Below are 15,301 nucleotides of genomic sequence, written 5' to 3' on the forward strand. Positions count from 1 at the left end.
GGGTGCAACAAACCAACGTGGCACATGTATACCTATGTATCAAGCCTGCATATTGTGCACATGTACCCTAGAACTTAAAGTATAATTTTTTAACAATGTAAAAACTAAATACATATACTCTGCTATGTTAAAAGAAGAAACTGAATGGCTGGTTCACCAGATCGCCTGACAAGACATGTGTGGGGGCTGCATAGCAGGCAGTAATAAGACCCGGTCAGATCAAGTAGAAGAGTGAAAGTCATTCAATATAATCACATTCTTTGAAATGTTTTGTGTTCCAACCATACTAAACTTCTTTCATTTCCTTGAATCGTGTACTATTATATCGCGCCTTCAGACTACTTCACATACGCTTATTTTTTCCAATTCAGAAAAGTCATTTTCTCTCTCTTTAACTGACAAACTTCTTCTACTAACCTTCAGGTCTATGCTGATATGTTACTTCCCCTAGAAATCCTTTCCAGAAAGATTCTTGTTATTAATTCTTCCTGTTACATACTCCAGAGTCATCTTCATTGTCTCTTATCAGAGCCCTTACATTGTGGGGTTACATTATCTTATATTATGGTTATTATAAATAATGTTTTCATATTTTTCTGTTAAACATAAACAACCAGGAGTTCAAGACCAGCCTGGCCAACATGGCGAAACTCTGTCTCCATTAAAAATACAAAAATATTAGCCGAGCATGGTAGTGGATGCTTGTAATCTCAGCTACAGGGGAGGCTGAAGCATGTGAATTACTTGAACCCGAGAGATGGAGGTTGCAGTGAGCTGTGATCACACTACAGCACTCCAGCTTGGGCAACAGAGTAAGACTCCATCTGAAAAAAAAAAAAAAAAAAAAAAAACCCCAACTAATTGGAAAATACAGTTTGCAAATACCTTTACAATTACATTAAAACATCAAATATCAAAAAATACATCAAAAATATATATATACACAAGATTTCTTAAGGAAAACTATAACACATTACTGAGATAATTAAAGATAAAAATAAGTAACATTTAGTTTTGGATGAAATTCATGGTTTGTTAATGGATTGGAAGACTCAATATTGTTATTATATTATCTCTCCTCTGTAGAATCATTACATTCCCAGCAATTTTGTGTGCATGTGTGTGTAAATTGGCAAAATGAATCCAAAAATTATATGGAAATGCAAAGAACTAAAACTAGACAGGATATTCTTGAAGAAGAAAAAAATTGGAGGATTTACATTGCCATATATAAAGACACATTTTAAAGCTACAGAAATTAGGATAGATTAGTATTGGGGCAAACTACAGAAATTAGGATAGATTGGCATTGGGGCAAACACAGACTATTTGACTAATAAAACAGAAAAGAAATGAAGCCACACATATATATTTGCCTGATTTATAGGAAATCACCATTGCCATTCAAAGAGAATATGATGGTTATCAGTAGACTAAAGAAATAGCTTATGACATATTCAAATAATGAAAAACCACATGGCAATGTAAAAGTGTGGAAGTGTGCTACTCACAACAACATGAATGAATTTCATAGATGCAATGTTGACTGCAGAAATGTATATTAAGGTCAAAAATAAGCAAAACTTACCCATGATAATAGAGGTAAAATATTGGCTACCTTTGAGGCAAGTTATTGACTAGAAGGTATATGAGCAAGTCTTTCTGGGTACTTATAATCTGAGTGATGGTTTCATGGGTGGAATACATTTGTAAAAATTCATCAAGCTTAACAATTAAGATTTATGCACTTTATATATATTATACCTCAATTTATTAAAAAGAAGAGAGTCAGACAGAAAGAAGAGCTTGCTTAAGAAAACTGAGAAGAAACCAACAGCAAGGAACACAAGAAACAAAACCAGAAAAATCTGAGAAGAGTTTCAAGAAAATAGTAGTGAGCAGCAGAGTTCGACAGAAGGAGTGAGGGGACTGAGGAGTTTATTGGACTTAACACCAGAGAGGCCAATTAATTAGACCTTTTTGTGAAGTGGAATGGCTGAGGCCAGATCAATGGTTCAAGTTATGAATGGAGGGGAAGAAGGCATTACAAATAATTATAATATATTAAACTTTTTATCTAAGGAGGGCAAGAAAGAGGATGATATCTAGAAACGGATGCAGAGTAAGAAAACAGCATTTTATTTTAAGTGAAAATGAGGCTATGGATTACTCCTTAAATATCGATAAAACCTGTATCTACTTCATATAAATCTGAGTTTCAAATGTTGAATTCAGCAAGGAAATCTCTCTTCTGTTTATTGACCAGAAGACAGCATGCATACTTCCACTGGAGTTTGGAAAATTACGTACTAAAATATGAATTACTTAACTCTTTACTAAAACTAACCACCCATAGAAGAATTTATTTAAACATATCTAACTAAGGGAAAGTTTACAGAATTAATTGCCCTGAAAATGCAAACCAAAATATAGCCCTAAATTCAGAAATTCTTTTACTTTTACTCTTCTTTCCACCAAGTCATGCGAAGGGCGTAAACTATGCAGGCTGATGATCGCTAAGTGATAACAACATTTTTTATTGTTCCATTATTATTACGGATGTTTGGGTAATTTTTTTCTTTCAAGTTCCTCTTTTCTGGAAACTTACAGTAATAAAATGAAGAGATAAATTAGTTTTATTATGTTCCGTAGCCTTTTTGTACCACATTAAGTTCACATGAGTTTAATAACAAATGCTGAAGTTGTCACAGTTTTACTTTACTAGCAAGGCCCGCAATACTCACACACAGAAACATACCAGTCCCCCTCCAAGAAAGAATTCATAAACAGTGAATGACTTACTATAATGTGCTGGTAAGGATCTATAAATGACATTTTGGTTTCAATTACAGGAAATGTTTTCACACTTCAAAGTCTTCTTTGGCACTCTAGCGTCTTTAAAACCTACAAAACAAACAATCACTATTGTTAAGCTTCCTCTTGGATGCAGTTCTAAGATTTAAACAATTATGAGTATGCGTCTTAGAAAGAAAAAGTCTATCCAAGGACACTAGATAGGTTGAGTTCCCTGTGTATACAAATGGGTTTCACACATAACTTAGGGAAAAGGTAAAACATGTTTTGATGATACTGTTTACTTCCCATATTTATTTGTTCAAATTTATACTGTGAATAATTATTAGGAAACTATGGGGCTTGTGTTGCTTTTCATTTGCCAAGTATTTTATGAGAAATATGTTGAAATTATGGAAACTTAAAATTATTTTTGTACTCTTTATATTATAATTAAGCTACATGTCATTGTTTCCTCAGTAGGGTCAGCATTATACAAATTCACAATAAAAAAGAAAGATTTTTTTCCCTTAACTATTTGTTAGGAATTACAAAAGTACATTCATGTTGAATTTGAACTTTAGTAATGACATTTTTAAAGAAATGTTTGTTCATTTGAAAACACCAGTTTAATTTGGAAGCATTTAAATAAAAATATTTTAATGGAAAAATACTCTCTATACTTTCCTTTATTCTTCTACAATTACTCTTTGTTATTTAAAATCCAATAAAAAACTATTTAATGAATGGACATCTTAGCTATTCCATTATACCAAGTCTTTGAAATTTCATAAAACAACATGTACTTATATTTCAGCATTCTATAAGTTACATCTAATTTGGAATACCTTTTCAAATATCTTTATTATTTATCTTTAGTATGTAAATTCTAAAATGTTTTTATTTCAAAATAAATCAAATTTGTTTTAAATTGTTAACGATCTCTCTTTTTAAACATCAACTTTTAAAAAATTATAAAAATGATTTCTGCTCATTGTCACAAACAAAAACTGCTGAAGTGAACAAAGAATAAAGTGTAATCACCATTTTCATTATGATATGTATCTTTCCAGGCTGTTTCACTGCTTTTTCATAATACTTAAAGCAATAGGAAAAGAGAGGATTTGAAATGTTTTTTTTTTTTTTTTAAATGGGATCTTCTAATACACCCTTGAGTTTTTAAACTCACTTTCTTCATTATATTTGGTTGTAAAAAATATGAAGCAATATTATATGAATGGTAAAAATCACCCATGGTTCTCTATTTAATAATTATAAAAAATAAAGATCCCCCCATTCTTCATTCTGGTCCATCAATCATCATTATTTTTACCAACAAGAAAAAAAATGTTTTTAAAGTAAAACATCTATTTACTTTCATCACTTACTTCTTAAGCTCCTAAAGTACAAGTATTTTTATCTTATCATGCATATTCATCAGGCTCAAAATGTATACAGCATTTTAAATCAACTTTTTACATAAAAATGAGACCAAACTATAAATCTAATTTATCATAATACATTACTATAATCTTGGTTTTGCATTTTCTTATTTTAAACCTAGTAGAAAAGTTTGCTTATAGCATTAACCAATTATAAACTGCTTTAGTGCCATAGTTTGATCATTTGCTCCAAAACTCATGTTGAAATTTAATTGCCAATGTGATGGTATTGGGAGGTGGGGCCTTTGAGAGGTGATTAGACGATGAGGGTTTCACCCTCATGGGTGGGTTTAACGCCTTTTTAAAAGGGCTCATGGAATGGGCTCTCTCTCTTAGCCCTTTTGCCTTCTGCTATATTTTAGATCCAGCCTTCCTCTCCTCTGGACAATGGCTATCTAAAAGAATAGCCTCACCAGGCACCAAAACTGCTGGTTCCTTGGCCTTGGACTTCCCAGGTTCCAAAACTGTAAGCCAATAAATTTATTCACTTTATTAATTACCCAGTGGGTCATGTTCTGTTACAGCAGCAGAAAACAGACTAAGGCACTCAGCTTTCACATTTCTGTTATTTTGGTTGACCTAGCTGCTATTGTCAATAACTTTCAGGATTTTATTCCAATATCATCTTTTCAGTGAAGTCTTCCCTGACCTATTATTTAAAACTGGCAAAACCCCTGCTTGCTTGCTTTTTGGCCACCTAATATCCACTTATGTAGTTTTTGTTGTGTTTATCTGTCTCTTCTCCCTTCTTCATTAGAATATAAATTCTATGAAGGCAGGTTTTTGTGTGTTTCCTTCATTGTGAAATTCCCAGTCCCTATGTAGGCACAGGTGGGAACTTAATACATATTTGTTAGATAATGAATGAATGATAGGATATATGTATACATGTCAGAGGGATAATTTTCAAGCCCAGTTACACTAAAGCATTTTGCTCAAGTCAAGAGATGTTCATTTTCTATTTATCCATAAGTTGTATTACCCTCATCCCTTATTTTCTATTCTACTATACCATCTTACACTGTTAATCAATACCGATATGAATTTCTTTTACCTCTTATTATTTTTCCCTAATTAACTACATATTACACACATCTTACAAACATGATTATCCATTTACTACTATACTGTACTGTGCCTTTGATTAGGCTCTAAGTATTTTTGAAACTATATTTTATCTTTAAAGGATGACATTATAAAACAATGCAGGCAAAACTACAAAAGAGTAATTTTTACTCTGGTATTTATAGTTAAATTTATAATACAAGATATATATATCTATATTGAGTGATATGATCCTTACAATTCAGCACTTCCCATTATCAGCATTTTCTGTGCTATTTCTATTACAACATTTTTAAAGTGATCAGCAATGACTTTCTACCAATATGATTGATGTTTTCATGCCAACTAAATTCAAAGTATGGGAACTACATCCGTTCCCAAGTCAGAATCCAGCTAATACTGCAGAGCTCTGGGTGGAACATATTTTTATGGATGATATAATATAAAATCATGTGCCTCATTTTTATCTTTACCATCCATATTTCCCTCATATCATTTTCCCTCAGAAGTGAAATAACTTCTTAATATGAAGCGTTCTATGCATATGATGGTCCACATAAAGCTACTAGGCCCAAGAGCATAAGACCTTTAGATTTGCTGCAGTAGTGGTAATTCCTGAGAGGTTATGTCCTCCCTCCCCAGAAGCTGAAATGTCTATGTAGGACAGTGCCAGGGCAGTACTATCAGGGATTCAAAGGATGAAGGAAAGCCAGTTATTTTCTTTATTGAAGCAGCATAATTTGGTGAAAACACCATTGGATATGGGATGCAGAAAGACCTTAATTCAAGCTCCAGTTTCATATTCTAAGACCCAGGTTACTTGCTTGCAATGTGAATAACACTACTGTGAAAGGTATCTAGCCCATAATAAATATTCAATGCATATGATTCGCTTTTAAGATAAAGATTACATAGACTTATCACTAATAACATTATATATTTACTTGAAAGATGCACTATCTGTTGTAATTATTGTTGTGATAGTAGAAAATCAGAATTTTTTAATATATTTGTCACTTACAAATAAATATCTACAATAGAATTAATTACATAGACTTATCACTAATAACATTATGTATTTACTTGAAAAATGCACTATCTGTTGTAATTATTGTTGTGACAGTAGAAAATCAGAAATTTTTTATATATTTGTCACTTACAAATAAATATCTACAATAGACCTTGTGTTATGTAAGGTGCTTGGGAGCAAAAAAATGATGAATCAGACAGGTGTATAGCATGAAACTCTGTGGCCCTATAGACTTTATACTTGACACTCTCCATAGTGGAACCTCAAAAATTAAGCAAGATTCTGGTAGTTATTCTCACCAAAGTTTTCTGTGTTAAAAACTGTAATAATGAGAACGGCATAGCAGAAGAGCATCTGCTTGGACTTACAGCCATTCCATTCACAAACAGTAGCTTCATACGAGATATTTTGTTCATTCAACAAACACATCTTTGCCATCTACCTAGTCTATAATAGGCACTGGGGAAACAATAGTGAATAATGCATAGCTCTTACCTTGTAGAAACAAAATGAGACGATCTAGAGGTAGCAATAAATGCAGCCTACCCTGATTTTTCATGCATACATGTTGCTAAAAGTAGTAACACTTTTTATTATGATTAATGTCTCCAATTGGAAGGAAATCTTGAAACCTATTCTCCTGGGAAAATATCATCAATGAGTTTCTATTCTCTTAGTAGAAAAGTCAGAAATCCTTAACATGGTCTACAATGGTGGCTTTTACACCTATTTACTGCAAACCAAAACAGAGAAAACTTTGCATACCACAATACAATACATAAATATATACACAGACAAATATTTAAAATATAGAAGTAAGTTTGATGTGATACTTTTACTAAGTACAATGTACTCTGATTTTAGTCTATTACTTTTGTTTAAATGCTGGTAATAGCCCACTGAATTGATTTCATGACTCACTAATAGCAATTTGAAGAATACTAGTGTAAAAGATTGCAAAATTGAATTTCTGTCTACTTCCTCAACCCCATACCACTACTCTCTCTTTTGCTTTCTATGCTAAAGCCATACTGGTTTTCTTTCCTTCAAATGTGTCAAGCTCTTTCCCACTCAAGGCTGTAACTTATCTCTTCTATTAATTCATTTAGTCAACAAATATTTAAGGCATAACTACCACGTGTCAAACATTGTTCAAGGGACTAGAGAAGTAAAAGTGAGGAGCTAGATACATTCCCTTCCCTCTTGGAGATTCCATCTCTAGAAAGCAATCAGAAAACAAGGAATCCAAAAAATAAAAGAAACAATGGGAAATAGAGTTGTATAAAATTATGGAAACAGGTAAAAGGCAGGAACAAAGAGTAATTGAGGCTGAGCCCTAAAAAGGAGCTAGCCATACAGAGTGAGGAGATAGTGGGTTTAGAATATAATGTCCCAGGCAGGCAGTATGAGGAACTGAGAGAAGACACGTGGCTGATGAATGGTGAGCAAATGTGAAAATGGCTTATGATGAGGTTGGAAATATAGGCAGTGGTAGATCATGTTGAACCTCTTAGGCAACTATTGTTTACCTAGCTAAATCTGACCCATTCTCCAGGATTCAGTTTCAATGTCACTTCCACAGAGAACCCTTCCGTGACCTTCAAGTATATTTGGTCTGCCTGTTACTGGTTCCGTGTGTTCTCTGGACTCCTCCTTCAGGCCTTTCAATCCACTCACGCAACGTCTGCCTTTTCTGGGAGAACTAAAGATTCATTAAGTCAGTGGTCATATTTATCTTATTAATAGAGACATCCCTAGTGCCTAAAACAGTGCCTAAAATATAGTCGGTCCAGAATAAAGATTTGCCCAATGGATGGATGGATATTATTCAAAGTAGTGCCAGGTTGATGCATGAAGAAAATCCACAGAATAGTGCCACACCCTCTTTTGACGTTTCTCTTTCTTATTCCTAACAATTCTTAATGTCAAATGATGTTAAATTAGCTCTCTACTTGTTTTAAAAAAAGCAGAACAAGTGAGATTCCAGAGAGGGTGAAATTAGTACTCAAAATGTTTAGAGGAAATCTGTTGCTGGGATCCAAAGTTTAATGTCAGTAATTTTATTTCCTCTTCTCATTTCCAGCAACTTCATTCATAACCACTCTGTTCACCACCTAGTATCCACTACTGTATCCTACAACAAGACTTGGATAGAGACTCTCCTGATATTAAATCCAAAGCGAATATGCTTAAGATAGCTAACTGTCCAAGTCTAGTTTCTCTCTCTCCCTTCTCTGCCCCCTTTCTCTCTCTCTCTCTCTCTCTCTCTCTCTGTGTGTGTGTGTGTGTGAGTGTGTGTATGTGTAAAACCACTAGGTTAAGAACTACAAGATAACTAGAGAGTAAACAAACATGACTCATGGCATTTAATCTCAAAGCAACTTTCTTTTGTTCTTTGATTCTATTCAGGGCTAACTCTTCTACCTTGAAGAAACCTCAGGCAGCCTCAGAACTTTTCTGTTGACTTGAATATGAAAAGAAGAAAAGAAAAAGGAAAAGAGGAAAAGAAATAGCCCAGACACTGCAGACACTGAAATGCTGGGTTTGTTGAGTTAAAGTCTCTCTCCTGCTCAAGGTAGAGCTTGTTGCAGAAGAAAGGGGGTGAGGTCATTGACTTCTCCCTTCCCCTGCCTACAGTCGAACTCTCCCAAGCTTGATGACTCTGGTTTTTAAATCCTTATAGTTGGAAAAGGATGCACAGAGAGTGAGAATAGGGGCAAGAAAAATATTACTTCGGCAGTACTTTTATAAGCTGGTTTTGTGATCTCTTGGCTTTGTACATGTTAAAGCTGAGTCTTTCTTTCACAGATGCTTTTTGTGGATTCTTCTGAGATTCTCTGTTTTTGAGGTTTCTTCCTTGTGTTCCCTGACATGTAAATGCATCTCTACTCCAGCTGGGGGCTTGTGTTTTTTTCCAAAGCCCTAGTGCATCTTGTGGTCCACTTCTAGTTTTCTTTTTCTGAGGTTCTTTCATTCTACCAGGCAAATGCCTTGTATAGAATTTAAGACTTCTTCCCAAGGTTCTCTTTAGTCCATGGACAATACTCATACATGTTTTCTTTCTTCCAGCAAACCCTGAGAATGCAATTACTTCCTAAATGAAACTGTCTATTCTGCTACTTGTGTCCTTTATATTTCCCAAGCATGACTAGGCAACAGGCTACTGCAGAGGACAAATGTTAAACCCTCTGACAAGTGTTCTCAGTGGTCCCATTAAGGCCCCTCTCTTGATTGGGGATTAGTAGGCATATTCCTCTCCAGATCTCTGCCCCAAGGGAAAGGGGCTGTACTCACAGCAGTGCTTTTCCAAAACAAAACAACAAAAAAACTCTTCTGAAGCTCTTACCACATCTCTACTATTTCAATGCTTTTATAACAGTGAAGCTGGTAAGTTTCATATATTATATAAATGTCCTTGTCCATCTGCTTTCTTTAAAACGTAAAGAGTAGGCTGTTTCACTATCCATTTTAGTAGTATATATCTTAAATCTTATGGCTTAAGGTCTTGGCCAAAGCTTCCACTTTAAAATCCAATATATAGGTGAACCGACTTACAAAATGACAGAACGAGGAACGTGGCAAATCCTCTCCCAGAAAAACAAACATATTGACAAAACTGGGCAGAATTATCACAAACAACAATACACACACACACACACACACACACACACGTATGAAAATAATAGCACAAAAAAAGGGAGATGGGATAGAGGTATACTGGATCAAGGAAATGACACCAGATCATTATTGAACCTATAGAAAGAAATACAGGGTACCAGTAAATAAGCTCTTTCACACTTTCAAATATCAGATCAGTTATTTACCATTTCTCTGAAGCCTTTTCTATTTAACAGTAACAGTAAATATATAGGTTAATATAAAATATTCTATATTATATTCTTCAAATATAAATATATAGAGATTAATATAAAATATTCTATAAACATTTCCTTTTCTTCTCTCAACTTCTTCAAAAGACATAGCATTTACACAGCAATAAATTATAATCCTATCTAATATATACAACAATAATAGCAAAAAGGAGGAGTGATCAGGGACTAGAACTACACTGCAGAAAAGTTTTTGTATTTTACTGGAATAAAGATATTATTGATATGAAGTAGACTATAACAAATTAAGGCATATAGTTTAATTCCTAGAGCAACTACTAAGAAAATAACTCAAAAATATAGTTAAAATATCAATAAAGGAACTAAAATGGGCCACGACAAAATAGCTGTTTAATGTAAGGAACAGAAGAATTTAAAAAAGAGACATGGAAAACAGCAAAATGGAAGACGAACATCTAATCATGCTTCCAATAACATTAAATGTGAGTGATGTAACATTCCAATAAAAAACTAGAGGTTGTCACACTGGATAAAATTGAATGTATGTAAAAGACTAATGGAATCCAAATAAGGTTTGTAGTTTAATTAATAGCATTGTACCAACGTCAGTTTCCTGGTGTTGATAATGTACTATGGTTGTCAGATGTTACACTAGGGAAAGCTAAATGAAGGGTACATGAGAACCCTGTAATATTTTTGTAATTTCTTATCTTAAATTATTCCAAAATAAAGTTTACTTTAAAAATTTAATACATGTGAACAGATCTAATATATATTTATAAATTTTATTACACAGTTATGTTCAAGGGAAGAAACAAAGACATCCTATGAAGAAATTACTGAAATACAATCACTTCCTTCGGGGTAAAATCACTAGCCATTACTGTCAGGCAGTGGCTGCATTTTCGATTCCAGTTAGGAATAGGCACCCGTCCTTTTTTGTTTTTGTTTTTGTTTTTTTCTCTCTCTCTATAACTGTTAATAGTAGCAGCAGATATTTTAGGTTTCTGCAAAATTAAGGCATTTCTGTCCAACTAACCACATGAAACAGTAGGAAAATGTTTTTTGTCCCAGAATTAGCTCAGTTCTGGAAACCTTATTGCAACTAGTTTGCACAACCACTCTCATGAATACTCCTAAAATAGCAGGGTTTCTGTTCCTTTGTTTCTTATAACTAAGCTAAATAACCAGTCTTGGTGAGTATACACAGTCTCTTAAGTCTGAAGCAAGAGATATGCAATTCACAGGGTTTTTTTCTTTCTTTTTTTGCTTTCCCTGCCCTGTAATTAGAAACTTTCAGAACATGAATGAGAGGGAAATTTGGATAGACTTTTCAACAGATATTTCCCTATGCAATGTAACTGTTGGCATTCAATGAAAGTTTAATAGTGTGTGATCTTTCCAAAACTTTTAGTCATGTTGTCAAGGCAAGATAGACTTCTCGGGAAAATGAACAGAAACAAAAACCCAGACTAGAGTGTTTTGTCACTTCTCTCTCTGTGTACAGTGATATGACAAGAGGAAAAGGAGGGGATATTATTAGGGTTGTGGCATCTGGAGGAAAGAGGTTTAGGATGCAAAAGATTCTTTTCGCTTTCCCTCCAACTCATTGTATATACATGTGGAGATATTAAAAAGTTCAGCATTTAAGTGGCAGTAACTTCTCGACTGCTGCCAGAATGACCCAAGTTCTAGATTGTCTCCTCCTTTCTCTATCTGAGGGATCATGACCCTCAGTTTCCTTGTCTGTAAGTGAGGAAAATGGCCCTTAATCCTCACAGAGACAATGGGATGATGAAATAAGAAAATATATGTAAATCACCAAGCACAGTACCTAGAAGAACATAAATGTACAAAATAATCATTATTATTATTATTATTTATGAAACTGGTGATGATTCCCTTCAAACTGCCTCAACTCGAACTGTTTCAACTCATGCAAGTCATTAGTCATTTAATTCTATAGAGAGTTGTTTTTTTTTTTTTTTTTTTTGACAGAGTCTCATTCTGTTGCCCAGGATTGAGTGTAGTGCTATCTCAGCTCACTGCAACCTCCGCCTCCTGGGTTCAAGCAATTCTCATGCCTCAGTCTCCCGAGTAGCATGGACTACAGGTACCCACCATCATGCTCAGGTAATTTTTGTATTTTTAGTAGACATGGGTTTTCACCATGTTGGCCAGGCTGATCTCAAACTCCTGACCTCAAGTGATCCAACTGCCTTGGCCTCCTAAAGTTGGGGGATTACAGTGTGATCAGGTGTGGCCTTGGCCTCCCAAAGTGGGGGGATTACAGGTGTGAGCCACCGCACCCAAATCTATGGAGATTTCTAAGAAATTCAAGTAGGCAAATTTATTGAGCACCTTTTATAAAGACCAAGTACATTTTCACATGCAACAATACATTTTTAATAGAAACACTGATGTTTTGATCAATTAATATTTTTAAAAGTAGAACACATTTGGACACTAACTTGTCTGCTGTCAAATTCAAAGCTTTCTCTATTACACTGGATATGGAAACATATTTTAAAAGCAAAGAGAGCATTATATTACTATGTTTCCATCATCATCATTCTTATAATGATATATAGTTACTAAGGCATCACTAAAGTTTTAAGCTTTTAAATTAATTTCATGGTGCTTTTTTGGTAAACCAAGGCTATACAAAGAGTTTGATATTGCCAACCGTCACAAAGGGATAAAGAAACAATAGGAATCAGATGGGTAAATTAGCTGCTTTATATTAAAAGTGTCTCTCAGACCATACTCTCAATTTGCTACAGGAACACCTCCCTATTCCCAAAGAAATGTAAAAGCATGACTCCAGACACAAAGGCACAGAATAATTAACTATGTCTGTTTCTTGAGCCTGGAACCCAACGGTATGGAACCTGCCACTAAGTCCCACAGTAGTAACAGGTGGTGCCATATGGCTGATATTCATACTGTTCCTTTTAAGATTTCCCTCTCCATTTGTATTCCTAAGTCACAGCTTCTTAATCTATCAAATTTGTATTCTTGAAAGCTCATTATAATTACATAGACAAGTATATATGAAATACCTACTAGAGTTGCAGAGAAGGTAGAGATTCTAGTGGTTTAAAGTAGAAACGGCTTCAGAGAAAATGGTAAGTAACTGATCTGACACTTGAAAACGTGAAAGAGCTTAGATCTATAGTAAGAGGAAGAGGAAACATTTCCTCTAGGAAAAGGCCACATTGGAGATACTCCATCCACCTCAGGCTCTCAACTGGTGCTGTCCTTACCCACACCTTCTCTGCAGGATCATGTCCGCCTGTCATTCAGGGTTCTGCATAAATTCACTCTCTAAAGTCAGTCATCTCTTAATGTATCTATTAGATTAGGTCCCTTGTACCTTTCCTTGAAATCTCTTATCACAGTATTGTATACTAGACTACCATTATACATGTGTCGGTCTCCCATAGCTGGGAGCAGGACAAAGGAAGTTCTGTCTTCTCCCTGTATTCCTTTTGGGCCCAGAGTGATAATTCAATTACTATTGACTGAAGGATGAATAAGCAAACTGGGGAATTTGCATGATGTACTGGAGAAAACTGTCTAGATAATAAATGTGCTCTTGTCTTAAGAAACAATCAAGAGGAAGTAGATTACATTTATAGAATCTAGAATGTGAAACTGGAATATATCTTAGCAGTTGCTAATATGAATACTTAATTTTGAAAATCCACACTTATTAAACATTTCCCAAGTACTTTCAGGATTTATATATATGATCTCATTTATTTTTTATAATAAGATAGGGATTATTATCACTAATTTTGATATTTAAAAAAAAAAAAACCAGTTTGGAAAGGTAAGTAATTTGTTTAACTGACAACGCAAACTAAGGCAGACTCCCACCACCAGTCTCTACCAAAGAATAACTGTCTCAGGAAGAATAAGAAAGTTCCCAGGTCATCTGGGTTAACACGGGCTGAGCTGGCCCTAGAATCCTCTTTCTACGTCATTTTTTTCACTCTACAAAAGACCCTGAAGCACGTGCAGAGTTTCTGAGAAATTATATAATAAGCAATAGAGTTCTTCGCGTCTTAGCAGGGAGGTGGCACGATGAAAGCGGCACTTTGTGTTAGTTTACGAGGGTTGCCATAACAAAGTATCACGGACCGAGTGGCTTAAACAATGGGAATTTATTTTCTCACAGTTCTCAAGGTTGGAAGTCCAAGATCAAAGTTTGGCAGCTTTGGTTTCTCCTGAGACCTCTCTCCTGGGCTTGCAGATAGGGGCGTTTCGTTGTGTCCTCACATGTTCTTTCCTCTGTGCACAGAGGCCCCTGGTGTCTCTGTGTGTGTTCAAATTCCCTCTTCTTTTAAGGACACTAGTCACATTGGATTAGGACATGTCCCTAAAAGCCTCATTTCAATTAAATGCTCTCTTTAAAGGCCTTATCCCCAAATACTTCTACATTCTGAGGTATTGGGATTTAGGGTCCAATGTATGCATTTGTGGGGGGCATATTTCAGCCCATGACATGTTTTAATGACATAAACATAGCAGTTAAAGCAGCATACAATTGTTAGTGGAGAAAACTGGTGCTGGAGGAGGGAGGAAGAAAATCGGCCAGAGAAGTCCAGATGTGATATAAGATACAATATGCGGCCGGGCGCAGTGGCTCATGCCTGTAATCCTAGCACTTTGGGAGGCCGAAGCAGGTGAATTGTCTGAACTCAGGAGTTCAAGACCAGCCTGAGCAACACGGTGAAACCCTGTCTCTACTAAAATACAAAAAATTAGCCGGGCGTGGTGGTGGGCACCTGTAATCCCAGCTACTCGGGAGGCTGAGGCAGGAGAATTGCTTGAACCCGAGGCGGATGTTGCAGTGAGCCGAGATTGCACCACTGCCCTTCAGCTTGGGCAACAGAGCAAGACTCCATCTCACAAAAAAAAAAAAAAAAAAAAAAGATATGATATGCATCTCAACTAGGATGGTGAAGATTATAAAGGAGAGAGCATAGCTCCTTTAAGATGGAGCAGCTACCCTCATCTGATTATTTAAAAAGCTCCCCACAGCCCCTCACCAACATATACATATACACATTCTACATAAACAAAGCATAAGGATAACATCTAACCACTTCACA

The 15,301-nt window shown here is 35.2% G+C and overlaps 1 protein-coding gene across 1 annotated transcript in view; it reads right to left on the reverse strand.

Annotated features, from left to right (window-relative positions):
- PLA2G4A (phospholipase A2 group IVA) overlaps nt 1-15,301 on the reverse strand; it is a 146,999-nt gene that overhangs the window by 119,093 nt on the left and 12,605 nt on the right. Inside the window, exon 2 of the mRNA XM_007989144.3 lies at nt 2,803-2,904. Within this exon, the coding sequence (XP_007987335.1) occupies nt 2,803-2,835 (33 nt within the window). The 5' untranslated portion in view covers nt 2,836-2,904. The remainder of the gene's footprint in view (nt 1-2,802; nt 2,905-15,301) is intronic.

This window comes from Chlorocebus sabaeus, chromosome 25 (assembly GCF_047675955.1).
Source record: "Chlorocebus sabaeus isolate Y175 chromosome 25, mChlSab1.0.hap1, whole genome shotgun sequence".
Taxonomy (NCBI): domain Eukaryota; kingdom Metazoa; phylum Chordata; class Mammalia; order Primates; family Cercopithecidae; genus Chlorocebus; species Chlorocebus sabaeus.